We start from the raw sequence: 27,786 nt of genomic DNA on the forward strand, positions 1-27,786 counted from the left end.
ACAGACTGAATGCACGCTACTAAACGTAATGGCGGAAAAGAACTCGTTCGCGACTCTTCGCCATCCTGCAACTGTCCTGTCGTGTCTTCTTGCTTCTAGAACTTTTGAAAAATAAAAATGACACGAGGGAACAAAAACAAGATCAACGTTCTCCCTTACGATTCTCAAACGACTTTCTAGTACAGTTTTCCATGTCAATAGACAGCGAAGAGATTTTACGTAGATTTTCTTGACTTCGGCTTATTCTATAAACGGACTCGCAGTTTCGTTTCGTGCATAAAATTTCTTCTTCCCACGAAGAAAAAACGTCGGATCTTGACGCGAGCGGTCGGCACGGCAAAGTGCCGGATAATGCTCCTGGCATTATTAAAGGCGCGTTTACGTTAACAACGACGTCTACAAATCACGTCGCGTTACCAAATTGAAGCCAGTCCTTTGTTAAGGTGTAAAACAGCAACTTGCGAGATTACGAGTGGACGACGTAACGATCGGCAACCCTTGCAACGATAAATCAACGGCCGAAGGTATTATTGGCACAAAAATGGCTTGTTCGGGTTTTGGGCTTCCCAAGGTCGATAAGTTAACCCTGGTAATCGGGCGGAAATATCAAACGTATAATACATCGGCGGCAGTTGAACATTCCGATAACATTAGTCCTTGCGTATCATGCGTCTCGAAACGGGAGTTCTCGTATTTGTACATTCTTTAGCTCATTCTCAAATCGACCGTGAAACCTCGATAGTGTCTAAATTCAAAAGCGATGTTACGCAACTTATCTAACGTAATGCTCAGCATCGCGTAGGACGACGCTATGCATAAAATTATTCTAAAACTTCTTTCAAGTACTAACTAAAATCATTACGAAAAATACGGCGGTCGCTTGTATCTTAAATAAAAATATCATTTTACAATTCATCGTCGCTTTCCGGCACAGTTATTTTCAGACGTGACAACATTGAAAAAATAAAATAAAAAGAAAACTCAGTGAAAGCCGATACGTTAACTAAATTGATCGAGACCTTTGAAAGCCTTAAAGCCACGGTTCGCCAATCGCGTCGAAAAGACCTTCGAGTATGTATAGCAGAAGATATTTACATCTATCGTCAGCAAATTCGATAGATTTATTTCCCACGTAAACAGAGTTGATCAGTTGGCAACTACGTACAGCATCCCAAAGGATCCTTTATCATTGTAAAATAGAACGGATACGTGAGCGCCATGAAGTCTCCAGTAAACGTTAATTACGGTTAGTACCGACAGCCTCGATCGCTGTGAAAATTAGGGACGATAAAAAAATGTATAAAAAAAAGATCTCAAGACTAAATTAATATTTTCACGTTAATTGCGGACCCGGCTTTAAGTCGCTACTCTTCTCTGCCTTCCCACTGCGTACAGCTGAATCACCGGTATCGATTGCATCGGATGCCAGTTATATAGATTAGTTTCAAATTCAAATCAATTATAACAGTACCGCCCGCGAGGTGTGGCCTACCGAATCTAATTAGCAATGCCGATTTAGCAAACCCTAATTGCGCGCCAACGTATCGCCCATAATTTATGCGACGACCGTGTTATGAATCACTGGACGACCATGTTTTCCACGGTGGACACGACCATTTCAAATTAATTTCTATACTTAATACGTGTTTCCACACACGTATGCATCGCGGGTTGCATGTCGTAAGGCGCAATAATCAAGATACAATAAAAGAATATTTAGTTTCTCCGTATCAGGTTTTTCGTCGCTCTACCGTCTCGCTCCTAACACATTCGTAATTCCTAGATGATCGAGAATCCTGCTCTTTCAGCTCGATGGAGAGCATCAGAAAAATAACATCGTTCACGCCCTAACAATTTCAACGGATTTAGGCGTCCCCCATTACTAAGAGAATTCGAAGGAGCGTCGTGCGTCATCTTAGCGCCGGCCACGGAGTTATAGAAGTTACTTGGAAACGGCCAAAATTTCAGATAATCGAGGAGTTCACCAGAAGGCAATTCTCCCGCAGGCGAATTCTTCCATCGCACGCCTCGGGTAGCACAGTCGACCGTTGAACCGAAGGGATAATGCTTCCTGCGACACTACATCCTAAAAGACTTATATACCAACTACTATGTACGTCTATGCGCCTATATAGTCAATACATAAAGTTATTACATAGGGTCTTCCTGAAAGCTTCCCTTGCAGGATATACCTTTGACATTATCTGACGCATTCGATTTTCATGAATTTCCTATGTAACTTATATATGCATACGTTTCTAATTATACCGAGAATCTGTCACGGCTAACTGTACATAATTTATAGGAATAATTAATAATCGGAAGAGTACAATATGTGTATATGTATTCCTTATATACAATATGGATACGTGAAAGCAAAACAGTTAACGAGGTAAAACGTTTAGCAAATTCGGTTGAGTATCCCGGAAAGCGGATCGATTGCGCGTGTGGCCGAATGAATGATTAAAATTAATCCTTCCTTCCTAACCGTGATGTGTCTACCCAACCAGGGACACCATTATCGAGCCTACCCGGCTGCTGGGTGAGTTACAGAGACAACCAGGGGGTTGGTCGTGTACTTTCTTTTTCAATTCCTGCGTGGCAAGAGGCCGATGAAACTTCACGAGTTAACCATTTGCATTTAAAGCAGCCCTCTACTGTGACGCTGATATATTCCTATCTATGTCGCAACTAACGTCAGCCGTATTTATAGCCAGTCGTCTACCATCTTGGCTGGCAAAGCTATCCGCCATAGACTCCTGGGGAATCCACGTGAACGGGTTCTGCAGTAATTCCTTTACAGCTCGGCAGCAGGACTCCTGACGTGTAAGTATTATCGCGAATTGAACTCCTGGACATCGGGACTGCTGGAAAGTTCGCTTGCGTAATTCAACTTGAACCATGATCGTTTCTTCGAATGGTAGGAGATTTCGAGGTTTATCCTACTTTCTCCTTTCTTTAGAAATTCTACTTGTAACGTTACCCACGGGGCGCGTTTCTTCGCAAACGAGGGGAACGAGGTTGAATGGCTTCGGTACTGAAATAAAATGTTGAACAATACTGACGAATGAACCACTGTATTTATTCGTAGTGATAAGAAAAAAACGTTAACTGTAAAACTCACGTTCCTCTGGTACTGCCTAATCAAATTTTTCTTAAATAGGAGTCTGTTTCCGTGGGGGTAGGAGGGAAGGATGAGGTTCCCGTCCTTCGTGTGCACAGCTGATTGTCAAGTTACACTTAAAAAAAATAAGTTCAAATTATAATTGTCGATCACCCGATAAGCTATAATCGATAGAATTGATATCGCGGAAGAGCAAGTAAAATAATTTGAAAAAAATTGAGTTTTCTATCGATTGTATTTCGTATTACTTTTACACCACTTCGTGATGTACATTTACGATCGCGGTTGAACCAACCTTCTTTTCTATTCAAGATGATTCGAAGAACCGTCTCTGTAACTTGGTAATTGACTCGAAATAAAGTTCCGCTTGCAAATTCTTGTTGAGAAACTTTCTCAAGAGTCGCGCATCGTAAACTTCACGTAGATTCCTTATCGTTCTGTGTAACGCTGCTTCGTTTCTCGTAAGAACCAGTGAATTCCATGGGGACCACTCCACCTCTGGACGAAAACGTACTAGTTGCAATTCCTCTAGATCATCGCATTCGGATATACCGGACTTCCCGTGCCAGATGTTCTTCACCAGATGATAAATAACTTTTGGACCTACCAGAAAGGCGACACTCGTGTAGGCCTTGGCTTTGGCTTCCGATCGTCTAATCGCACGCAGCATCCTTTCATACGGTTCGTAGAGAGGAAAAGGCTCTATGGTTCTTCGTAGACGCTGACAAACGTCACAGATAGATATACGCTGATGCTCGTCAACGGGAAATTTCTGATAAGGAAGAAATCTCTGACATCTTGTACAAAGTTTAGTTTTCCTCTCGAGGACGACGTCCCTGGACGTTCTCTTGTTATCAGTGACGTCCTGAGAGAAACCGAAGCTACGAACAAACAAAATAAAAGCGAATTTCAAACGATTCCTTAGTTGATCAGTCCATTTAGAATCAATATGACGAACCAACAGGTCCATCTCCTGATCGATTAAATACACTAATTCTTCGGCAGGTCGGCACGAGTGCGACTTCAGTAGCCTTTTCAACCTCAAAAGTAATTCCGCACGTTCCACTCTGCTTAGATTATCACTGCACAGCTGTTCGTACATCTTTTTATACTCCCTGGCACGCTGGACTCGCAGAGTTTCCATAATCACTGTTTTTCCACTGTCACTTTTCCAAGATGGCGCTCGTGCCAGATTTTCAAGGTATCGAAGATCTCCAAGTTCTTCGTTCTCCTTACGAACCTGCGACCTGATGCAGTCGATGCCTCGAAGTAGCTCCACTTCCTTCTGCAATATGAGGTTATGTGCCGCGAGCCTCGAACTCCTAAAATAGACGCGATTGGCTCTTTCCATTTCGCAGCGCCACCATCGTTCCAGTAGATTTCGTAGCATTTCAAAATCAGCCTGTCTCATTAATCCGGATGTGCCGTTTAATATGATTTTAAATTCCTTCTTCGCATTTTCTTTCTTCTTCTTCAAGGTTACCGGGCATTCAAATTTTTCATGAAAACTCGTCCTCTCCAATCGTCGAACGTTCAGCAAGGGTTGCGCCTTTATTCTCGCGCGATACGCTCTATAAAATCTTTGAATCTTTATGGCACTCTCGTTCAAGTTCCGTAAGTATATTTTCTCCTCTTTCGAGGGAACGACGTTCCTCTTTCTGGTCGCTATAATAATTCTATCCGTCACGCAAGGCACGCGACTAATGTCTACCGAAACCTGGATGTATTTGTCGTGCGATACGTTTGTGGACTTATGGTTGATACTTATGGTTTGGGTTGATTTGCTGCTTCTTCTATCCCAAGAGCCTTTTACATAATTTGGTAAGGTCTGTGTACAGGCGTTGTGATATTCCGTTCTGGTTAGAATATTTCTCCAGCCACCCAGAAAAGCCTTCTTCGTGCTCTGGTCTTCTATCTCGATCACTATCACCATCTTCGCCTGGGCGAAACAAAGAGAGAACTATATTGAAAAAGAGAATAAGGGAATGAAAGGAACAGAGAGAAGGACTAAGTACTGGAGAACGTGATTAAGAATAAGGATAATAGACAGTTCCTTGTCTCTCTCGCTAAATTCTTACGATCCTTGTAAAACTCGACCCTCGTCATTTTAACACGAAGCCGTAAGACAGTCAAGAGTAGAAGGTAGAGTAATTAAAAAATTACGAAATGATCATTTCAACCTTGCCGACTGAATAAATCAGTACATAAACTCCTATGTTCCTTGATGTTACAGTGTCTGACAATTGTTGTCTCAAATTCAACAGCAATGCAAAATCACTTTAAACACGAAAAAAGTATGCCTTTTCTTGGTTCCTTTAACGCCACCAAGCCGTCTATCCATCGACTACTTACTGACTTGAAGGAAGATCAGCCGGACTAGCAGCAGGATAAAAAAAAACACTTGAGAAGCGTCAGACGAAGAAAAAAAAGGTTAAAAGTCTGAAGTGCGCTGCTCAGTCGCGTCGTGAAGCTTGCAGCGACTGAAAGCCCAGGCCTTAAATCCAGCGTTGCTAATGGCAACCTGCTTGGTCGATTATTTCAGATTGTTGGACTATTATTTTTCGATCCATAACGTTTCTCTTGCGTCTATGCCAGTATCCATAAAATCTACATTTCTGATAGAACCAAGAAATTCTCAAGTGATAAATACAAATTTTACCAAGCAAATTGATACTCTTAAATGCTCACTACGAATGAAAGATTTTTAAAGACCGTTTTGAACCTTCTGGACTGTTAACTTGTATTGCAATATATTTAAAACTTTGATCTTGTAATCAGCTTCCAATGAGCCACGTAGGAAATACTTCGATACCAGAAATATATTTTGAACCACGTTCCACGTGTAAACAACAGTACATTGTCTTAAATGCAATTCCCTGATAAAACGATAACGCGTTTATTGAATGGAATAAACCGAATCGATAATGAAAGCCAAATTAACTCACTGAGAAATGGATTACATAATATGTATATGGAAATTGAAGCACCGCAAAGCAAATTGAATAATCTGATCATTACTAATAATTGCTCTGTGACATTAGCGGCTAAATTAGCAGAAGAAAATTGCGCACACAGTTTCGACATATTTAATACTACCCAATGATTACGTTAAAAAAATGAGAACCAGGCTTTGCAGATTATTTATTCATTACACATAATATGATTACTTGAGAAAACCTATAGAATCATTAACGCAATAAACAGGATCATAATTTTCAATGGTCTTTGGTGCCTTGTAATCCTTCCTATCTTGAACCATGTAGTATCTACCAGATTCTCTGTAATTCCGTTCAACCGCAATGAGATCACTAAAAATAATAAAAGATTCAAATTATTAATTGAGAGCCCAAAAAATTACCAAGCTCAAAAAATATTTACTGAAATTGGCTCTTTGCCACTTGATGAGCAAGAAATATATTTCGCATTAGATGCTCAGAGTAAGTGCTTCTAAGATCCTCAATGTGGTAATGCGTGTCTGCTTCCAGTTCCGTCAAAAGAATGCAATTCCAGGGAGACCATTCCTCGTCAACGTAAAACCTGATCAACCTCAAGGCGAACAAATCCGCGTTCTCACTAATAACCGAATGTCCATGCCATATGTCGTTAATGAGGTGATAAATACAAGACTCGCGTATCACAAAGGCCAAACTCGAGGAGCAATTCCTCCGGTGCTCGTCGGCTCGTATACGGCTTAGAAGACACGTGTAAGGATCGTAGTTTATGCGAGGAACTTTACTGCCTCGTAGCCAGGAACAACCTGAAACAAACGTTAGTCGTCAACTTGACGCAGTTGAGGAATTAACGATTAACCACAGAGACATTTTCGCTATTTGATACTTTAACGCTTTTGGTACGACCGAAAATTGACATTTATTACCAGCAAATCTCAACCTGACACTCGTAGCTGACAACTCCGAAGTAGCGTGAAAGATGTAAAAGCAGCACGTGAGGTAAAAAGTGTCCCGCAATAAGTGTCAAGTATAAATAAACTGATGTAGCATCTACGGAGGTCTTTGAAAGAAGTTCTTAGTATATAGTAACAATACTGTATATACATATGTATAAACCTACTTGTACAGTATGGCACTCTCTTTGTTCTCACTTGAGCCGAGAATCTGCGATACGGAAGCAATCTTGTACAGCTCCTACAAAATTGTCTGTTGGTTTCCAACGGCTCTCGTAATTCTTCGTCTCGAATATCTTCAGTAGAAATACAGACACACGTTTGGGACTCACTCACAAAGTACAAGTAGGCATCTAGACAGTATCCAGTTTCATTCGTTGGGATTAGATGATAAATGACGAATGATTGACAATAATATTGTAGGTTAGCTTAAACATTTCATACTTTTTACCCTTTTTCGGAGATTACCATACGCGAATCTCTTATTGCCTCGTGACAATAACATTATCTCTTGATCCAACAGGTACAACAATTCCATCGTTGGTTGGCAATTATGTTGTTTCAATGAATTCCTTAGCAATAGTAACGTCTCCATGCGTTCCTCCACGTTAACATCGAGATTCCGTAAACTTTCATAAATGGCATTGTACTCCCGGGCTTTTTGTACTTTCATACTAATCATCTCTATCGGCTTTCCTTTGTAACCGTTCCATTGAATGGAATTGCAATTGCTTATTAGAAACTGAAGAAGCTTCTTTTCGCCATGAGCATTTGCGATTCTCTGTCTGTGCTTGTCGACGTCATTGAGCATCCTTATGGTTTTCTCGAGTATTTTACCACTTTCTGTTCTCTGCGATGCATTGAAGTACTGCGCTTTTATTCGATTTGAACAAGACGATCTCCAGTTGTCGATCAGGTTGTACAAAATATCGAAATCTGCTCTCGTTCGCGGATTACATTGTCTAAATAGCTCCTGCTGATATCGACGACTGCAAAAGGAGAATCGCTTCTGATTCTGTGTGAGCATAAACATCTTCAGACTTACCGATAAAGTAGATTCAACTCTTCCTCTAATATTTTACAGCCTGTCAGAGCTTGTCTGTATGTATTAGCGCATTCTTTGGCATACTTTATCAGTCTATATGCTCTGTAATATTTTTGAATAGTTCGTACGCAGCCATCGATGTTTAATCGTGATTGCATTTCTTCGAACGTTTCATAAGGACTGGCAGAGATGTATTTGTCAGATACGTTAGGGACATAGCAGTCGGGTCTGAATGTATGAGAAAATTATAATATTAAAGATAAACATTATTCCAACCGATATTTCAATATGGTCCATTCAATGAAAACTGTTGCTTCAAAAATATTTCTACTCTGTCATACCGCCATGTTTGCGTCGCCCGATCGTAAGAAGGTTGCACAACTTGATCTCTAGTTTCGAAAGTTTGGGTCTCATGGCTGCATTGTTGATCATTTTCTATGTCTTTTTTATGCGGTCCAGTCTGTGACGTGGCATTTACATATTCGGTACCGTTAATCCTGTTTCGCCAACCTCCTAAAAATGGCTTCTTGATTCTCCGATCCTCGAATTCAGTGTGCATCGTCATATTTTGGACTCTCGCCAATTTCTTCAGAATCAGAGAAATCCGATTCACACTTTTGCTTGCGTCATGATATACGTGAACCTTTGTTCACCACGCAAGAGATAATCCATCATCGGATAATGATAGTGTAGTAGTCCTGTTATAGAAATGATGAAGGAACTAAGTTTCAACGTGTCATGAAATCGAAAAAAAACATCTGAAGGCATGGAAAATTATTTTCGATAGTGCGGAACACTGATAATGATTTTCTATTATTTTCTTAGCTATCTATTAGAGCGAGACCATAACAAAATCGTTAATGTTATACAGAATCGACCTATTACATTTATTAGTCGGACAATTCTTGTGCTATAAACTCTTTTTCCGAATGTCCATGTGCTGAGTATTCTTTTATATAAATCATATTAAGTCTTTGTACACATGTATGTTATTAACATCCGTTACACGTGTTACGTTTGCATCTATCATTTTACATTAATACGTTCTAGACAAAAAATCATGCAGTACAACTTGTTCATTGGAAATCATTATTATTTACATAAACGAGAAGTTTTTTAAAATTAAGAAAGATTTGCAGTTGAAAGTAAAATAAATAACATTTCATTTAATTTGGAAACCAGAAACTGTTAAACACGTTATGACAATTTAAATAAGTTTTATCAAAGGGAAATGTTGATGGCTTGAGAAGTCGAACACTGGTGGTTCCTTGGAGTCTTTCTTGTGCCCACCGGCTAACAGCTTCAGGACAATAAAGTTTGTCTTGGAAACCTTCAGCAAGTCATTTATCTAAAATTAGATTAAGAATTCATTAGAGCACAGGGAAAATACATTTTAACATCGAAATTCATGACAAGAAATAATTCATGACTCTACCTCATTTACAATATTTGTATTTGCAGGATGCAATGATAATGCACGTTCCAACATATTCCTAGCTTGATGGAAATGACGGCATCCCGCAAGATATTGCATTTCACTCGTAACCTTCTCCTGTAAATTAAACCCAAAACGTATAATTAAAATAATCATGCATAATTCGGCTGCAAAAAAAAAAATAATCGATACTCACGTTTCTCTTATGCATTTGCGCGTTTGTCATTTCCAAAAATTCTTGATAATGAACCGGCGGAGGTGTAAGAAGCGCAGAAAATGGTAATAATCTGTGCTCGTATCTTACACGTTCAGAATCAAATTGTGATTCCGGAAGTGGTATTTTATCATCTATACGGAATCCGACCAATGCCTAAACTCATTAGGTGAGAATTAATCCATATTTTTCATACAGTCGCAAGAACGTAAATAATTATTAAAACTAATTGAGAGAAAACTCATTCAATTACCTTGTAATATCCGCCGCAAATATTTTGCATAGCTTGGTACATCAATATTTCCAAATTATACGGTCTCGGCGCCGACTTTTTCTTTTTACTCTTAGAATTTTTCCTTCCGCCGCGTCCTTTATGCAAATCGGTATGAACATCTTGTTCCATTAAGAATGAGTCGGCCCTTGTAATGGCGGAGACTAACCAGCCATACAAAAACTCGTACAAATACCAAAATATATAGTGATATTCATGCACAGAATACAATTCCAATTCAAAGCCACTTAATAAATACATCACCATTACTCTTAACGTATGGTAAAGAATCCATGTTCCAAAGCAAGCAAGATGAGGCCGAGGGGTGTCACTTTTTAGTGATAGCGTATGTAAATATCCATCCACACGTTCAGCCTATGAAATAAGGATACGATATTATTACTTAAAATATATACTATAGTTAACTATATATTTATCAATACTGCTTTTATAAATACCTCATCTTGCAACGTGGCGAAGTCTTCTAGCAGGTGGGCTAACTTATCCCTTTGCCTTGCTCTATTATGTCCACTAAGTTGCAATAGACTCGCGAATAAGCTAACGCAATGAATGAGGAAACTATCGACATATTCTTTAGCCAAATGATTTTGGAGCAGCGTACTTTTAGGCATTAATGCTGGTGGAGCTATGAAGTTGCGCGCAGCATCTCTGAGAACGTCCATAAAGTTTTGTGTACCAAAGACTCGATTGGTCGTCGGCAGATAAACAATTTGTAGCATTGATCTTGAGAGTATGCAAGGACTCTGGCGAGAGAATTCTAAAAAGAAATCCTGCGAAGAAAATGTTTAACTGTAACTTTAAATGTACGTTCAATTTACACAGCTCGTACTTACTAGAGCCCCATGGAAGCCAGTGTATCCTGTTATTTTAGTAACCATCTTAAAACGATTCAATAATTCGTCTATATATTCTAAGGCCTCGATCCTTGGTTTTATCTTAGTATATCTTGGAAATGTCGGAGGCAACAATCTTTGGTTTACCATGGGATCGAAGCCCATGATATTTGGATAATTTGCTGTAATGCATAATAGATTAATAAGCGTTTTTACGATATAAGCAAAATTTTGAATCTATTATTTTTTATAAATTACTAACATGTTTCATCAGCATTTGCACCACGGTTAACTGTTTTGATCATCACTTGTATCATATCAGTACAATTCGATAACAACCTTTGGCAATCAGTTAAGTTTTGATGAAGCTGTTCCTTTCTTCCCATTAGGGATAACGTTTGATAGAACATTTTTGTAAATCTTATTCTTGCATAGAGAGCCAGCCCATCATTATACTGTATTTAAAAAAATTATATTTTTCTATAGATACAAGGGTTACGAACGAAATATTCCTACCATAATATACTATTATTAAATATCTACTTACTTCTCTTTCCGTTTCATCGTCCACAGGCTTTATTCTACTTTTTCTATGTAATTCTTCTTCTACCTCCCGTAACATAGATATGGTTCTTTGCTCAGTAATATCTTCTTGCAGTCTATATCCGTATGTAACACTCTGAAAGTCTTCTTCCTCAAATACTAAGGCCTTATTGACACAATCTTTAATAACCTCAATTATCTTATATACAGCATAGCAGAATGTTTTCAACGGTTTATCACCGATCTGTCCAGGTTGATGCAGATATAAATTTGTGAATACAGTTTGGGCCAAACTGTGTCCTTCCAGCCAAGAAACTATGCATGAATAAGTTGAGTCTATGATTCCTATTACTTCAGCTGAAGTTAAATTGTCTAATTTAATGGTGCCAGATTCGACAGCTTGTGCAAATGTATATGGCTTGTTGTTTCCACGATTACAAAGCATCCCTGCATCCATTTTTGGATCCATCATTTCGATTGCTGACATTGCTTCAAAGAGACCAAACAGCTCATCATGTAATAGCTCTCCCAGCTCTAGACCTAATAAGAAATTGAATAAATAATATTGATTTAAGAACCTGATTAAAGTAATTGAATTCTGTGCAAAACACATTGAATATATTCCAAACATTACTTGTACTCCAAGTGTCATGTACATCAATATCATTAAGACAATCACTATCAAATATTAATAAATGATAACCTGTGATGGCGTCGAAAAATTCTTTGGTGATATCCGTCCAATTGTATGTGATTTGATCAATCCTATGATGAAAAGTTTTAATATCAATTAGAAATTCCCGCCGCATAATGTGGTATAAGTATGGTAGGCATTAGGTTATTCGTTTAGATCATGTCATTGGAATTATTTTACAAAGATTTTACAATTTTCTAATTGTAGAAAGTTATTACGAAAATAACATAAACTCAAAATTTATATTTGTATCATCAACTCACTGGGATTCTTTGTCATCGTTTATATCTACAGAATTTGGATCCTCTGCCATTGTCGCCATTTTCGTGGACTGATCTCTTTACCAGTCGATTACACCAAACCTTACAAGCAAAAATCCCCATTAAAACTATAAACCACCCTGAATACGAATTGTCTTATCTTAAAAAATCCTACACTAATCACAGTTTATTAAATTAATCATTAAATATAATAGCATTTCTATAGGAACGTCATTAGGGAAAGACTTCTTGAATGAAATCAATTTTATTCATAAGATTGCTCGTTACAAATATCAACTTATAAACTAAATAGATAGTACATTAGATCACTGTAATCTTATCGCCCTTTCTTTAATTACAACCACATCACGTATTTAAACCTGGTTTCATTGAAGAACTAAACAAATCCAGTTGCCATGAAATCATATTCACTGCGGGTGGTATCATCAAATGTGGTTCTAGAATAATACATTATGTTTTGTTATTTAGTTCACTACAAGATACTGTATAGTCTTACCTATTAAATTCTCTGGCATATTAATTTGATTCAATTGTGGAATTAAAGCATCCGGTCTACCCCGCTGAAATACAGAATTGTAAAATAATAAGAATACTATACACAGATCATAATAATCATTACTTTAACTTTCATACCATTTCCATAGATGTGCAGGTAGAATCTTTATTCCAAATTTCAGATTGCCTTGCTTTTACTATGCTTAGTAATTCGGTAAGACAATTTTGAAGCTTCTGTGCACATTCGTCTTCATAAAAGTGCATCAAAACTTGAGACAATGCATGAATTTCTCCTGGAAGTCAAAGAAAAATTTATTTTCTCCACTGAATCTATATAATGTAATCAAATTGCAATACACTGAGAAAGTGTATGACAAATATCAACCTCTTAATCCATATGCATTTATCACAAGTTGGTGAAGAGTACGTATTAATCCCAAATCTTCGTAGGCACTTCCCTCCTTCATACTCAAAAGTTTTCGTTCATGTTTCCTACGATTCTTACTCGACCTATAGCTTCGTCTAGACATATTACATAATTCATACAATGAGATGAATCAATGTGTACAATAAATCAATTCTTAATTTGCTATGTACCCAGACGATCTCGAGGATTGTGAACCTCGACTACTAAGAGAGCCAGCCACACTACTTGTGTCACTGAATAAATCACTGTCTCCTCTTGCAGCAGCTGCTTCGTGATCCCATTCGTCTCCGTCTATAAGATGCATCTGTTTTGCAGCTTTTTCTGCTCGAACCACATTGAGTCTATTTGTATGCTTTTCAAAATCTTCTTTATATTTATTAATTTGTGATAACAAATAATCTGCATGTTCCTGTACCCCTGGCTTCACGTGTGTTTCTAACAAAGTTCACCGTTGTTTGAAGAACTGTATTGACATGTTTGATGCAGAATTTACATTTTTTATATATTCCGTACATACCAATCAGATCCTTACGCTGATTGGAATAAGCTATTCTCATTGCGTTACTCCATTTCTTGCCTTCGCATAAAGTAGCTACAGTATCCTCAATATTTTGCAAATGATTTATTAAGATTTCAGCAGCCTCTACATATCGTCGATCGTCCTTCAATTTCGACACAAGGTCCTCATACAAAATATGTAAATCTGTAATACTATAAAAAGAATAGGACATGAATATAGTTTCATTAGAAATGATAGTCTGAGAAATATTACATAAAAAAATTAATCTTACTTCAGTTTTAATCTTGTTGCAATAATAATAGCTTCTTGCCAGTTGCCAGCAAATTTATAAGCATTCAGTGCACTCTGCAGATTATCACTTCTGCAGAACATAATCGCTGCTTCACGATATTTCTTTTGACCTAATAAATATTCACCGAACAACTTTGCCACATCTTTGTACTCTTCGCTGTTTTTGTCGAAGAGCTTTAAAGCTTGCACATATAAACGATGATTGCGTATCAATTCAATGCACTCATTGAACTTCTCAGGAATTTTTGAAATATGCTTCAAAGCTGATTCATAACGCTTCAGGTGCTTATCTATCGAGTACTTCATGTAATTTTCCTCCAAGTTTTTCAGACCATTTAACAGCGGAATATACTCCTTGGGATCCTTTTGAGATTTTGATGCAACGAACATGGTCAGATCAAAATCGTACATGCCCAGAGCCACATTGAATAATACATTCACATCCACTAAGTATAACAAGTACTTCAGAGCTTCTTCCGAAGTGTTATGTACTTGATCATTCTTCTCGTCTTCGACTTTCTTTACTTGCTTTATCTTTCCAAGGGCCGCCTCAAGGCCTTTTAATTCTTGTCTTTTAACTAAACTGGTTAAAATTGGCTGTATCAATTTATCCGCATTCTGACAGTTCTCCATTATATCTCGCAGAAGTGCACAAACTAGTTCCACTTTATTCGATTTGTTCTCTAATGACCCGGACTGAGTATTGGCGATCTTTGACATTCGATCTGGATAACAACTTGCATATATCGTTGTACTAACATCTTCGTCTTGCAATTCAGATAAAAAGACACTCAGCCAACTCGGTTTCTTAACATCTTCAATGAATTTCTTAGCGTTCTGAATGAACCGTGAAGGGTCGTGATCGTATATTAAATTCAAATTGATACGCTGCTTTCTGATGACTTCAAAGGCAGCGAAGTAATTTAAATTGTCGAGATGATTTCCAATGATATATAGCAATAAAGCTCTGGGCTGTATACATTCTAAATTTCCACGAGGCATCTGTAAGATAGTTCTAGTATCCTTGGGAACAGCTAGAATCAGATTCGATCCTCTTTCTACTCGTCTCACACTAAAACCTAGAAACAAGTCATCAATTAGAATCTGCGGCCAAGAACTAACAATAACTATTGTAACAGACCTATAGATGTCTTATCGCATTCATTTTCCCATGGTTTCACAGTGAAATCTTGAGTGAATAATTGTTCGAATCCTCTTTCATCTAAAGTCACGCAAATTAACGCGTGCTGAAGTGTAGTAAGCAGCAAGAATTCTGTGTGAACGCACAAGCTTGTAATATTATTGGCGACTTCCTTTCCATCAATGTATAGCCGATTTCTTTCAGTTCTGGACACGATTACAAGTTTTTTTCCAATTCTCACTACCTGGACTTGAGAGCATGACTCTGGAAATACTACTTCTGTTGGAACAATGCCTTCGTGTTCAGAATATTTAAAAACAGATCCTTCCACAACTATATATGCTGTGTCCTTATTGGGACTGGGCACTATGTGCTCGATGAGACCATCCATAACATGAGTTTCTCTATAATATAATGAGAAGGAAATTCTGCTTATCTGAATATCAGTTTAAAAAAAAAAAGTAATAATCGAACTTACTCAACAGCAATGGAGATATCTTTTTTAGTGGACAGACCATCGACACGTAAAATGCACAGAAAAGAATGTGTGTTTAACGATACGGAACATAAGATTTTGTTCTTTTTGAACCATAAAAAATGATGCATAATGAATGACATATTTTGAGGAGCGACTTTTGGTACTTCCCAATTAATGTCACACGTGGTAACATGATTGTATTTCAATTCCACAGATTTCTGTAGAGAAAAATATATGAAATTTGTAAGATAAATATGAATAACCCGATTGATATTTTAAACTTGTATGATTTTTTAAATAATACGTACGTCGATATATTCATAGAAAACTATTTGGTTGTTGCTCAAAACGCAGAACATTCCATTTGAATTTATCCAAGAATCATCATCGCGATTGTCAGGACCAAAAACGATTGAATTTATAGGTTGATCCATTTGAATAACTTGATGTGCCATTGGCGGTGGGACGATACCGATTCTAAATCCTGTCAGTAAGGCTTTATTCCCGTCAATAACGCCAACTAAAGCTTTATCTACCACATCTTGTGCTCTGCTCCCATCGGTTACCCAACGAAACATGTAAGTTATTAAATTTTGAGCTGTTAGGATATGCAGTCTTTTTCCACACCGGAGCATCGAACTCCATGAGAGATAAATTACAGCATTTTCCTTGGGAAACGAAATTGTTTGTTTCAAATACCAATGATAATTGTTTTGTGTCCATAATTGGATCAATGTGGTACCATCAATTATTTTTTCACACCATACTGTCAAAATATCTGAATCATTTGACCATAAGACCTCTTTTACCTGCAACAAAGGAATCCCACATGAAGTGGTTGTCCCAATTAATTTTGCATAAGTTTGCACTTCATAAGATTAATAACAATATATAATAACACATACATTTATTTCTTTTGGCTCGAATGGTAGGGAAAAATCCCCATGTTTCAATCCATTCTTTTCAAAAAATGCTATTACGTGTTTATTTGGCAGTCTCTGAGTACTTGCTATCAGATTACCCAGTGGCCTCCAAGATAAATGTTCCTCTAAACCATTGATTGTTTCACTGGTGTATTGTACAATGCCTTGCCGATTAAATACTTTGAAACAACGAATTCCTGTTTCCTTTAACAAAATACTAACGGCAAACAAAGTACCATCGCCCCTCCATGTAATTCTAGGTATTCCATTATCGAATTCAATTTTTTCTACAACTGCTGGTTTGCTTTTGGCAGCAGCTTTACCTTCAGAGCCATGAAACTGTGTTTCCTTCTTTCCCCAGCCAACAGTAACAAATTGTTTTTCTCCAAAATCAGGAGCATTTAGATCTACCTAAAAGAATTACAATGTAGTAAGATACCATGCTGACAAATATTTAAACTTTTATCTGTCAGTTTTATGATTACCTCTGATATAATTTGAAAATTTGTTGTCATAGTAACAACAATTTCACTGCCCGTAACTAAAATCAGAATTTCCTGATCAGGGCTAAGTTTCATACGCTGTATTCCATCACTATTTTTCATGCCTAGACCATTTTCAGTTCTTAGTTCTGTGTCTATAACACATAAAGCACCAGAATCGTATGCACAAAACACCTGTTGCAAAGTACTGCAATATTCCAGTCCAACTGGTATCGCATTATCATCTATGTCAACTTTGACCAACATCATTGCTTCTTTGCTATTATAGTTAATAACAAAGAGATTATTTCCCTTTAGGATGTATAAGTCATCGTTATCTGGATTGTTACAGCAGAGAATATTTGGGTTTGTACAATGACATAATTCATCATAACTGAACTCCTCCAAACGGTAAACGTTTTGGTAAAGTACCGTCAAATTCTTCATGATTACAATCAACTGCTTTACAACAATTAGATGAACTTATCAACTGACACACTCTTCACTAAAGGTTATAACTACACGTGAGTAGTGAAGCAAAGTGAAGACACAAATGTTTCACGGTACCTACATGTTACAAGTACTTTAATTTGCTAAAAGTTTCGCAACTAACTTGCTAGATGGCACCACCTCCCCAACACTCGGACGATTATTTACATTGTGCCCAAGTAGGATGTAACTACTCCAATATTTAATATATATTAGCAAAATCCAGTAACAATTTGAAAATATGATGGGACGAATGAAAACTGTTAAATAAATCAATTTAATTGCAATTCGATAACACTTTGGCTATACTAATTAAAGAATTGCATAGAACCGGCATTTTGCATAAAAGAATGTGTAAATAATCATAGCGGTATATGATTTATTACGCAAGAAAACGAACGTAATTGGTCGAAACAAGAGAAGCCATAAACGAAGTAGCCAATGAGTAGCCAGAGACTACGTTAGTGGGAGTGAGACGTACAGTGTGCAAACGTTCAAACTGACGGTGGCGTCGCTGCGGCTCTGTTTCCGTTGACTAAAGTAGTCCGAGTAGTCCGAATCGTAATCGTGGAGCGTTTTGTGTTCTAACCGTAAAGGCTTGTTCGACAGGACGCGGTGTTGCTCTACGCTAAGTGAATGATTCGGTAGTGCGAAAAAGTGGTTGTGTGTCGAACGATTGAAATAGTGCGGAAGTAGAATAAACGTGCTCGAAAATGTCGACGAAAACGAGCAAAAAGACTGTGGTTACATCTTCGAGCGTGAGCTCCGCACAATCGCCACAGCCCAGCACCTCGACGCCGATCGGTCGGCGTCCTGGCAGCCCGCTGAGCCCGACCCGCTATTCTCGTCTTCAAGAAAAGCAGGATCTTCAGAATCTTAATGATCGTTTGGCATGTTACATCGAGAAAGTACGTCACCTCGAAGCGGAGAATTCGCGACTCACCCGGGAGGTCCAGACCACCCAGGAGACTGTCACACGGGAGGTGTCCAACATTAAATCTATGTATGAACACGAATTATCCGATGCCCGAAAACTCCTCGACGATACTGCCAGAGAAAGAGCAAAGCTTGAAATCGACACTAAACGTCTTTGGGACGATAACGAAGACCTTAAAACTAAGTAAGTATTTCTTGCATGTTGGCTTACAAATAGGTTTTAAATATATCATAAGTCTCTGAGTCAAGTTGTTTCTATAGCTTATAATTTGGATAATGGTTTGTTCTTTGCTCCAGGCTTTTTCATAATTATAATACAAATGACTGTGTTTCATTAAACTATATCATGCAGTGTAGAAACTATTTAAGAAATACCTTGTACCTAATATTAGATAAATGAGCTCGAAAGTATTTCTGGGTTCGGCTTATAAAGAGAACATTAAAAGATATCTATGATATAAAGGCTAAAGAATGTGTACACAAAAGGTACATCTCAATTCTAAAAATTAAAGTAAATCCAATATAACTATGCTACTGAGCCTTCGACCCCATTCTCACAGTACATGAAAGACTTCCTGTTTTTCCATTTGAATTCAATTATTTTGAAATAACTTATTTTGTTTCTCTTTGATACACCAATTATAATCCCAGGAATCCTGTCATTTGCATTATAATTCTAGATCCAACAGATAGAAAAGTTTTTCCTGAAGATAAGGTAAAAGTAGGTCAGCATCAGGGAAGCGAGGCGTGTCGTGCGAACTACCCGTATATTCTAAATGCAATAAAATTTAGGGGATCAATACTTAAAACCGTTATACATAACAGTCTGCCACATTGTTGTAGCCTTGGACTATCTAAGCCATTGGAGCTCACGAAGTTTAAAGGAAGCAAGAAAAAAATACATCGGCATCCAAAATCTCGTTGAAAATCTCGCTTCTAAGAATTCCATAGGACATACAAAAATAATGTTTGCCAAATAAAAAAGTTAATACCAAAAAAGTCATGACTACAATGTCAAATTATTTCTCACGTAAATGCCGGTGAAGCGGCTTGAACGTGGAACAAATCGAACGTGACGCTACTACGAGGAGTTGCGTCACTTTTACTATACAGTGATGATGTCACCCGACATACCTTCCGTCCTGAAAACATTGGTTCTCGCGATCCTCGAGAGCGACACAGCGTTATTTTTATCCATCAGTAATGCCAGGAATTACTCTTCGATTTCATAAATTGAATTCCGCGGAGCATGATAAAAATCTAGAGGTTATTTTAAAAAATATATAATTCTCATTAACGATTCAACGGTATGTGAAAACCATCAATTTTTCACAGCATGAACCGTTTGCATTGAATCAACAAAATTTAAATGACTCAGGATCAACATTATGCATATGGGCTCCAATTATAATTCCGATTAGATTGAGATTCTTTTATCAAAATACAATTATGCTGATATCTAATTTCACATCCGTCAAGAAATTCCAGTTATCCAAATAACTCTGGTAATAAGTGCATCTATTAATGCGCCAATGCACACACGAGGAGCTCTAAGTAAATCACGTCTATTTCGAGATGTGATTAGCTAATCGCAAATTCAGGGGCACAAAAACACAGGATGACCTCAAAACAGAAATGGTTTCTGGTGCCCAATGGGTATAGAGTGAATGAAGTGTGGCTACGAAAATGTCTATGACATCATGTCGTTGGGTCCGTCATTATTATTCCGGCATAAACGGATCTAAGGTCTCGTCCACAATTGAGCAACGCTCTTCGAGTTTCCCAAGAAAGTTCACAAGACGGATAGAAACTGCTGTTTTATCCATATCTCTTGTATGAATTTTTACACATATATTGGCATATATGACATATAGACATACATGTGTACGAGGCAATCTTATCAGAAACCGGCGTTATGCAAATGAAGTTTACAAGTTGCGAATCGCCTTTGATGAGGAAGAATTTTTTAAGGGAGTCAAAATTCTTCTTGGCAATAATGAAGTTTCTGAAATATTGGACGTTAAGAATGTTCTATTAATAACTTCATAAGATCGTTAGACTGCGAGAATATAAACACGTGGGACGCATGCAATGTTGCGTGTGCATACACTGTGCGTCCTACTTGGACTGCACTTGACATTGCGGGTACTGCCTTCATGATTCAGTGATACATGCACTTGCGAGTCCCACGCTTATGGTGGTTAGGTTAGGTTGCTTTTATTTTTATCCGTTAAGCGAAATTGCCTTTATCGCAGTCACGTGCATAGGTACGTCTGAGATTGACTTTGCGGCTAATATCTATGTAAAATAAAGGCGACTTCGCAAGTAATATTAGATCGATGACGATCACGGCGTGAAATATAAATCTCTATGTAGGTCAAACCGTTTAAAATAGCGAGGACAAACACGCGATCCTTTAGTCAAGTCGCTGTTATTAAAAATGCTGCTTAATGATTTCATGTCATCTTAATTGATCTTTATTTCTCTTTTTTTTATTTTCGGGTAATTTGATGAGCAACTCTTTTTTTCAAGTACATTAATGTCTGACATGTAAACAAAACGGTCGAAACTGACGACACCAGCAGATTCCGTGTGTCGTCGGTGTGTGTCTCCCTTTATGGTTTTGAATGAGTAGGCCAAGGATAACAAGGTGGAATCAGTAAAAGTATTTTATCGCGATCGTACCTCACGCTGTACGTGTCAGAAGAGAAAACCTTGTGCTGGGTTCAATGTAAATAAAAGAAAATCTGCGTATTTCATCTCTTATGAAATTCAAATTTCCCGCTCGCTCGCGACGCCGATTCGTCACGTGAATAAGAGACCGAAAAGATATATAATTATTTTCAACAAGGACGACGACCGGTGACGACTTGCGTAACATTTTTATATTTTCCGTGGCATTCAATTTTTTTTCCAAAATATGCTAATTTCCTCCGCGATTTTATTGCCTGACGTCATTGCTTCATTTTTGACGCTTATCGCATCGTTCACATTTCTTTCCTTAGTCGTTTTTGTATTTTTACGCTCCGCAGTCATTCGGCATTCGAAAGTTACGCAAATTGGATTCATTAAGAAACTTTACTCCATGAGTATTAAATTTAGATCGACCTATTTTCAATGTTATTCATAGCTGTGTAATTAAATTCTGCATGTGTCGTTTCTTTTTATTCGTCTTGCTCGCCTTTCTATCTTAATGTTTCGTTTGGCATTCGGCCCAGCAACGATTTCTAAAAATCTCTCCACGATGCTGTGACGTTACGAAATATCCGCTGTGCTCTCAAGGAATTCTTGAGAAACTATAGGATGCTACTGTATCATCACGGTTTATCATATTCTTTGTCTTTTCAATTTTACTGGCAGTGCTGCTAGTATTTATATAGAGATTCGACTACTTGCTGTCAGATGGTTAGTGGGTCCTTGATAATTTCCTATTGAGACACGTATAACATTGTGGACTCAGTCCTCGTGTCGTTACTAAATACTTAAATAAATTAGGAACCTGTTCACATTGGCACTATGGAGCGATATTTCATAATTGTTAAGTTCTTGGTGAATTGCGCTGATACGTCGATTCACTTGTAGGAATCCTTTCGTGGAAGCTAACCTTGAACTTGAGATTGTCCGATTAATCTGTCAATTAATAAATGAGAGGTGGATTTTTTCTGACAGCTTTTGGTGCATCAACGAAATTGACAAAAGAGCCTATGATATATTTTGTATCGCCTTCGCAAGCTTTTATTAATTTGTTTCTTTTGTTTGTTAACGCGACGTTTAATAAATGAATTTTATTTCAGATTGGAGAAGAAGACCAAGGACCTACTGATCGTCGAAGGAAATTTAATGATCTATGAAACACGCTGCGGCGACCTCCAATCGAAGTTCAATCAGTCGCAGGCTGAACGTAAGAAGCTCGCTGAAAGAGAAAGAGAACTCGAGAAGGAAGTTGAGCGTCTAAAGGCTCTACTGGACGATGCTCGTAAGCACCTTGAGGAGGAGACCCTGCAGCGTATCGATCTTGAAAATAATATTCAAAGCCTCAAGGAGGACATCAGCTTCAAAGATCAAGTTTATCAACAGGAACTCACTGAGACTCGTACAAGACGCCAGGTCGGTTATAAATGAAATATTTGATGTTATAAAGAAAATAATTGGCTCCTGATGAAGATCTTGAGAGAAGGAGATCGTTGTGTATTAGTGGTGATGAAGTTAATTTTATTTCTTAGGTGGAAATTTCTGAGATCGATGGTCGCCTCGCTGAACAGTATGAAGCGAAGCTGCAACAGTCCCTTCAAGAGTTGCGCGATCAGTATGAAGCGCAGATGCGGGCGAATCGCGAGGAAATCGAGTTGCTGTACGAAAACAAAATCAAAAACCTTACGTCCCATGCGCAACGTAACAGCGGTGCTGCTAGTTTGGCTGTTGAGGAATTACGTCAGACTAGATCTCGAATCGATGGTCTGAACCAACGTATTAGCGAACTCGAAGCCTCCAACAATGCTCTCAACGCCCGTATTAGGTATTGTACATTGTCAACAATGACTGTTCTTGTTTAGTGCCGATGTTCTTAAACCTGTATAGAATTTAGAGTACATTTATACTAGCGTGAAGTAGATGTATAAGTCATGATATCGATTTACAGGGACTTGGAGAACATACGCGAGAATGAAAGGGCTCGTCACGCTGAGGGTTTGGCTGCTCTGGAAGCCGAATTAGCCCGAATGCGCGACGAAATGGCTCAACAACTTCAGGAATACCAGGATCTCATGGATATTAAGGTCGCTTTGGATCTCGAGATTGCTGCTTACAGAAAACTCTTGGAATCTGAGGAAGCTAGGTAAGGAGACACTGATACGATGATGCATGGACGTGGTAACCATTGAACATTGCTTTCTGGTTTTTCTGTAGTCGTATTATTAATTAATAAAATGTACAGGCTAAACATTACACCGATGCAGTCACCGAGCTCATCGGTCTCAGGAGGAAGGACCACACCTTCCAGACACACCCCGCTTCGAGGTGGAAAGAGAAAGCGCACCCTATTGGAGGAAAGCGAAGAGCGTAGCAGTAGTGACTACAGCGTTTCCGGTACAACAAGAGGTGACGTTGAAATAACCGAAGCGGATCCTCAGGGTCGATTTGTCAAGCTGACCAACAAGGGGAACAAGGTAGGCAAATATTCCATACATATTCTGGGTAGCATTATCATAATCTAAAAAAGTCAGCGACCCTAAAAAAAACTCTACTACAGGAACTGGTGCTTAGTGGATGGCAAGTGATCCGCAAAGCTGGTACATTGGAGACAGTTTATAAGTTTCATCGTACTGCCAAGATTGAACCTGGTGCCAATGTTACGGTGTGGTCAGCAGATATTGGTGCTACTCACGAACCACCATCCAATCTTGTCATGAAGGGCCAAAAATGGTTCGTTGCTGACAACATGACAACTACTCTTCTGAATAACGAAGGAGAGGTAAGTTTGCTCCTTGATTTAATCAAATACAAAATTTTATGTGTTGAGGGTGTGGTCTTTTTTGTTGTATGAAATTTGAGACGTTTTTCTTATTTCTTTTTTTTTATTACAGGAAGTAGCCGTGTCTGAACGCAAGAGACAACAGTTGTCCACTTCTCTGTCTCGACATAGAGAAAACTTGGGGTTTAGACCCTCCGAAGAACTTCACCATCAACAGGTAGCTGACTATGGATATTACTCATAACTATTAAATACATCAGACATATGACAAAGTAGATTTGCCTGCGCGTCTTTTAAATAATTTATTTTGCATGAAGTTATCTTCCTAAGGGTCTCAGTGGGAAACTGTATCTTATTAGAAACTCGTGTATCCACTGTAGTGTAACCTAAAATATTTCTACTCTCAAGAATACTTGAACGACAATTATTTATACCTTAGGCGTGAACGAGTGTCAAAGCGAATATGAAATTCGATGCATCTGCCGGCCACTTAATAAATTCAATGCGAATAAAGATATGTGTAGTCTAATGTGGGGGGTATGTCTTATCAATGTTCACTTCTTGTTTCATAGAGAAGATATCTCTACCCGTATTAAGCGTGCGGAGTCACGGCTCTGACGGGCAGCCTATGTAAGTTGTACTCAAGTACTCAGATGTTCAGATGTTCAGTCATTTCTCTATCAATTAATCAATACATTATCATAATATATAATATTATAATTTAAAAAAAAAATGAATATGTGGCTTCGATATATTGGTAGTTCTCTCATTACGCACTATGCATTTACTGCTCACGCTTCACTAAAACTTCATCTATTTCGAAAGTAATATTATTGTTATTATTGTCGTTATCAAGAAGTACCGCCCTCACGCATAATCACATTATCTTTGAATTTGAAAATTTTGTTGTTGCCCACGATTCATCTGATTTCAAATTCGACTGTTCATTATAATGGAAATTATTATTCTCTTCCTTGTATTGCAGTTTGGGAATAATATAGGGCAATCGGTAGACTTTAATAATATATATTATTCCTTGTAGTCTTGTATTGTCGTTGTGACTTTCGTACGGATTTAATATTTCATTTGCTCGAATTTTCAGCGAGAATGGTATATTGTCTTTTATATGATTTGAGTAGCTGAAGATCCTTTATTGAAATTAATTAGCATCGTCAGTTAATCCTAGAACAAAGTGCAGCAAGGGGATATCATTGTTGTTCGGTAACAATGGAGGGGCACTCGAATTTGAAACAGACTGTATCGCATGGGTGAGAATTCGTTACAAATTTATTGGACAAAATTGATAAGAATTGTAAAATTGAAAATTTGTAATTTCTCTAATGAAAGAAAAATTCGTCAGATTTTATTATTGGGCAAACGGCAGTTACTACATGTACATACTATATACCGGGTGGGACGATGGAATCTGCACGTACGCACATTGGAATGACTTTCTGAATAAATAAATGCTTGGTATCACCAGTCATGTAACCTACTTTGTACGAATCGCAGGACGTTCTAATAAGTTCGTTGATGCAGTGAACGAAAAGAAATAGAAAGAGGCAGTTTAAGGGATATAATGCCTGACGATCAAAATCAAACTGTACTTTGATACGGCAATTTTCAAAGAGTTGCTTGCATCATCGTGACTAATAAAAATTAAGAAATAAAGAAGGATAAAAAGCCAACGGGCACTGGTGATGCAATTTCGCTAGGCATGCTGGGCTGGTTCTGTCTCAGGTAACACGAAGAAAATAAAAAAATCCCTAATTAATAAAATTTTTTATTCTTTGTTACAGGGAGACCCACAAGGTGAAGAGCGTTGCCGTCTTATGTGAAGCTGAGAGTTGGGAGTTACAAAAAAAAATCAAATTTGAGATTTCTAGATAAACTTTGTAAGGTAACGGGTTTGCGTCACACTACAAGGTATCAGGTCTGGAATCGAAAGGACACACAGTGTCTAAAGTAACAAATAGGAAAGAGAAAACGAAAAAACACAAGAAAAAAGAGGTATCCGGCATGTTATCATCGTAATCTCAAAATAAAGGCTGTCTCGGATATTTGAATTTTCGTGCAGGAGCTCAATGGACGCTAAGCGAAGACATCTTGTCGTGCGATTATTTACACAGATCAGTTATAATATTGGATATTGCGATTGTGCAACGTGTCAGTAAGAAAAGGGGAAAACAGAAAAGGACGATGAATCAATGACAGACGTAAAAGCATAAATGGAATTTTGAGCTCAAATTTAATTTGGGAATACGTCGTAACCGTAACATGCCTTATTTATGCGTGTATATCGTATGAAAAGTAAAAGAAAACCTATGGATGGCGAAACACCTGATCTATTATATATATATATATTATATTAAAAACAAATGAATGGGGGAAAGATTAAAAAATGATTAAAAGCAAAATATTATAGACCGTGCATCAAGAAATGTCTATAAATGTTCTCTACGTTCTCTTATTCGATTATCATTCTTTGTCCACCTTAACGATTAAGCTTTACCAAGTATAGATCGATCGACGATCGATAGCAAAACCCACGGCAAAAGATCTAATTGTATTTCGGATCTGTGGTGCGAAAAATCAATCTCCGCAATTTTTACGTTTCCTTCCTCTCTCCTTTGTTTCTCGTCGATTGCTTCGTTCGCTTTCTTTCTCCTTTTTCTTTTCTTTTTCACTTTTCCTATGACGCGACGAACCGAAGTAGCAACGATCGACAGATTTTATCTTCAAGTTCCACGTCGCTCGTGGAAATCGTTGATGGATCGTCTACCGTTAATTTTCGTCGACGGAAACAATTGTAAAAAAAAAAAAAGAAACCATTAAAATGTGCATTTATTTTAATTGCCTTTGGACGAGAGCGCAGGTGCACACAAATTTAATACATCTTTTTTTTTTACTGTACTCATCCTTTATATCCGTTACTAATTGATAATAATTAATAATATTAATAATAATAAAGTAATCGATTAACCGTACAAATATTTTCGTATTTTTTATTTCTATTAATTATTAATTGTACTAGAAGAAAAACAAATGGAACCTATGTGTAAGCGCGTGCGCGCGCATTCAGTGTGCGTGTTGTACGTGTTGCAAAAAAAAACTTAATAATGCAATAAAATGAGCACTTTTACATTTGTACAATTAATCCATAAAATGGCAAATCGTTTATTCGAATTACAATGGGGGCAAAAGGAAGTGTACGATCGTATAATTATTGTGCAAATAGAAATAGTATCGAAAAAGTCATTCATTCCAGAGACTGTTATACGTTATTGATTTTCAATCTGTTAGCTCACGTTCAATCGATATTTTGTTTGTTCTGCGGAATAAGGTAAAGGGTACTTCTCTACAGTGTTCATTTTCTATCCATTTCATAGTAGCGTTAGATTATATAGAGAGGGAGAGTGAGAGAGAGAAAGAGAGAGAGCAATATCTTTATAAATATCAAATGCCTTTTTTATTTTTTGACAAAGCTGTAAGTTGCACCGTATTACTGTATACTACAAATTGTGTGTAATAAAGATGACAAATGTAAAGGCCAGTGTACTTGTTTCTATTCTGTAATTTCTAATTATTCATTCTTTCAGTTCCTTAGTACCTTAACACCTAAAAATCAGGAATTCTGGCAAGGAACATTTAGAAGTACTCGAAGCTGCGCGCAGACTCGGCGAGTGGGGTGAGCCGGGAAGTGGGGGAGCGCCGAAGGCAGCGCCGGACTCAGCGCTCATTCTTCCTCGAGCCGGTCTCCTATACTGGT

At 37.8% G+C, this 27,786-nt stretch overlaps 5 protein-coding genes across 10 annotated transcripts; 1 reads left to right on the plus strand and 4 right to left on the minus strand.

Moving 5' to 3' along the window:
* Positions 1–2,819: 2,819 nt before the first annotated feature.
* Positions 2,820–5,257, minus strand: LOC107274038 (IQ and ubiquitin-like domain-containing protein). 4 transcript variants are annotated; one of them, XR_003061703.1, is made up of 3 exons: positions 3,420–5,239; positions 3,125–3,239; positions 2,820–3,037 (listed from the first exon to the last, which is right to left on the minus strand). XR_003061703.1 is itself a non-coding variant. In XM_025091324.1 (2 exons), the coding sequence occupies exons 1-2, from the start codon at positions 5,055–5,057 to the stop codon at positions 3,554–3,556; spliced, it is 1,395 nt and encodes a 464-aa protein (XP_024947092.1). In that variant the 5' UTR covers positions 5,058–5,257; the 3' UTR covers positions 3,426–3,553. The 4 variants fall into 4 exon arrangements, 3 of the variants coding, with proteins under 3 accessions (XP_024947092.1, XP_024947093.1, XP_024947094.1); XM_025091324.1 differs by lacking the exons at positions 2,820–3,037; positions 3,125–3,239 and having other exon boundaries at positions 3,426–3,622; positions 3,732–5,257; XM_025091325.1 differs by lacking the exons at positions 2,820–3,037; positions 3,125–3,239 and having other exon boundaries at positions 3,551–3,652; positions 3,732–5,257.
* Positions 5,258–6,248: 991 nt separating this feature from the next.
* Positions 6,249–8,905, minus strand: LOC107274047 (IQ and ubiquitin-like domain-containing protein). Its single transcript, XM_015752777.2, has 6 exons — positions 8,415–8,905; positions 8,074–8,301; positions 7,473–8,017; positions 7,196–7,381; positions 6,503–6,881; positions 6,249–6,432 (listed from the first exon to the last, which is right to left on the minus strand). Exons 1-6 carry the CDS (start codon positions 8,636–8,638, stop codon positions 6,288–6,290), a joined length of 1,707 nt encoding a protein of 568 aa, XP_015608263.1. The 5' UTR covers positions 8,639–8,905; the 3' UTR covers positions 6,249–6,287.
* A 139-nt stretch (positions 8,906–9,044) lies between these two features.
* Positions 9,045–12,454, minus strand: LOC107274046 (N-alpha-acetyltransferase 35, NatC auxiliary subunit). 2 transcript variants are annotated; one of them, XM_015752776.2, is made up of 10 exons: positions 12,348–12,454; positions 12,094–12,155; positions 11,395–11,930; positions 11,110–11,302; positions 10,848–11,029; positions 10,452–10,784; positions 9,976–10,368; positions 9,705–9,878; positions 9,509–9,625; positions 9,045–9,421 (listed from the first exon to the last, which is right to left on the minus strand). In XM_015752776.2, the coding sequence occupies exons 1-10, from the start codon at positions 12,404–12,406 to the stop codon at positions 9,281–9,283; spliced, it is 2,190 nt and encodes a 729-aa protein (XP_015608262.1). In that variant the 5' UTR covers positions 12,407–12,454; the 3' UTR covers positions 9,045–9,280. The 2 variants fall into 2 exon arrangements, with proteins under 2 accessions (XP_015608262.1, XP_024947090.1); XM_025091322.1 differs by lacking the exon at positions 12,094–12,155 and having other exon boundaries at positions 9,242–9,421; positions 12,348–12,411.
* A 139-nt stretch (positions 12,455–12,593) lies between these two features.
* LOC107274045 (putative elongator complex protein 1) lies at positions 12,594–17,695 on the minus strand. The gene is made up of 12 exons (XM_015752775.2): positions 17,126–17,695; positions 16,623–17,051; positions 16,026–16,526; positions 15,718–15,935; positions 15,240–15,643; positions 14,079–15,177; positions 13,805–13,998; positions 13,458–13,722; positions 13,246–13,382; positions 12,999–13,153; positions 12,862–12,925; positions 12,594–12,802 (listed from the first exon to the last, which is right to left on the minus strand). The coding sequence occupies exons 1-12, from the start codon at positions 17,567–17,569 to the stop codon at positions 12,711–12,713; spliced, it is 4,002 nt and encodes a 1,333-aa protein (XP_015608261.1). The 5' UTR covers positions 17,570–17,695; the 3' UTR covers positions 12,594–12,710.
* Positions 17,696–18,324: 629 nt separating this feature from the next.
* LOC107274041 (lamin Dm0) lies at positions 18,325–27,570 on the plus strand. 2 transcript variants are annotated; one of them, XM_015752771.2, is made up of 9 exons: positions 18,325–18,731; positions 22,342–22,654; positions 22,771–23,063; positions 23,187–23,381; positions 23,481–23,712; positions 23,796–24,017; positions 24,130–24,234; positions 24,590–24,647; positions 25,817–27,570. In XM_015752771.2, the coding sequence occupies exons 1-8, from the start codon at positions 18,325–18,327 to the stop codon at positions 24,611–24,613; spliced, it is 1,791 nt and encodes a 596-aa protein (XP_015608257.1). In that variant the 3' UTR covers positions 24,614–24,647; positions 25,817–27,570. The 2 variants fall into 2 exon arrangements, with proteins under 2 accessions (XP_015608257.1, XP_015608256.1); XM_015752770.1 differs by lacking the exon at positions 24,590–24,647.
* The last annotated feature ends 216 nt before the right edge of the window (positions 27,571–27,786 follow it).

The sequence above is a fragment of the Cephus cinctus genome, unplaced genomic scaffold (genome assembly GCF_000341935.2).
Source record: "Cephus cinctus unplaced genomic scaffold, Ccin1 Ccin1_scaffold2045, whole genome shotgun sequence".
NCBI lineage: Eukaryota > Metazoa > Arthropoda > Insecta > Hymenoptera > Cephidae > Cephus > Cephus cinctus.

Excerpts from the sequence above, each read along its gene's own strand:
- LOC107274038 (XM_025091324.1), bottom strand. The coding sequence starts at position 5,057 with ATGGTGATAGTGATCGAGATAGAAGACCAGAGCACGAAGAAGGCTTTT. Across the intron at positions 3,623-3,731 it reads ACACGAGTGTCGCCTTTCTG|AGGTGGAGTGGTCCCCATGG; the intron begins GTAGGTCCAAAA and ends GTTTTCGTCCAG.
- LOC107274047 (XM_015752777.2), bottom strand. The coding sequence starts at position 8,638 with ATGACGATGCACACTGAATTCGAGGATCGGAGAATCAAGAAGCCATTT. Across the intron at positions 6,882-7,195 it reads GAGAGTGCCATACTGTACAA|GTTGTTCCTGGCTACGAGGC; the intron begins GTAGGTTTATAC and ends CGTTTGTTTCAG. Across the intron at positions 6,433-6,502 it reads GTGGCAAAGAGCCAATTTCA|TGATCTCATTGCGGTTGAAC; the intron begins GTAAATATTTTT and ends TATTATTTTTAG.
- LOC107274046 (XM_015752776.2), bottom strand. The coding sequence starts at position 12,406 with ATGGCGACAATGGCAGAGGATCCAAATTCTGTAGATATAAACGATGAC. Across the intron at positions 11,931-12,093 it reads ATTTTTCGACGCCATCACAG|GTCTAGAGCTGGGAGAGCTA; the intron begins GTTATCATTTAT and ends ATTTCTTATTAG. Across the intron at positions 11,303-11,394 it reads ACGATGAAACGGAAAGAGAA|TATAATGATGGGCTGGCTCT; the intron begins GTAAGTAGATAT and ends TTTTAAATACAG.
- LOC107274045 (XM_015752775.2), bottom strand. The coding sequence starts at position 17,569 with ATGAAGAATTTGACGGTACTTTACCAAAACGTTTACCGTTTGGAGGAG. Across the intron at positions 15,936-16,025 it reads TTTTCTATGAATATATCGAC|AAATCTGTGGAATTGAAATA; the intron begins GTACGTATTATT and ends TTTTCTCTACAG. Across the intron at positions 12,803-12,861 it reads TATGCCAGAGAATTTAATAG|AACCACATTTGATGATACCA; the intron begins GTAAGACTATAC and ends GTATTATTCTAG.
- LOC107274041 (XM_015752770.1), top strand. The coding sequence starts at position 18,325 with ATGTCGACGAAAACGAGCAAAAAGACTGTGGTTACATCTTCGAGCGTG. Across the intron at positions 23,064-23,186 it reads GCTCTCAACGCCCGTATTAG|GGACTTGGAGAACATACGCG; the intron begins GTATTGTACATT and ends ATCGATTTACAG. Across the intron at positions 23,382-23,480 it reads TTGGAATCTGAGGAAGCTAG|GCTAAACATTACACCGATGC; the intron begins GTAAGGAGACAC and ends TAAAATGTACAG.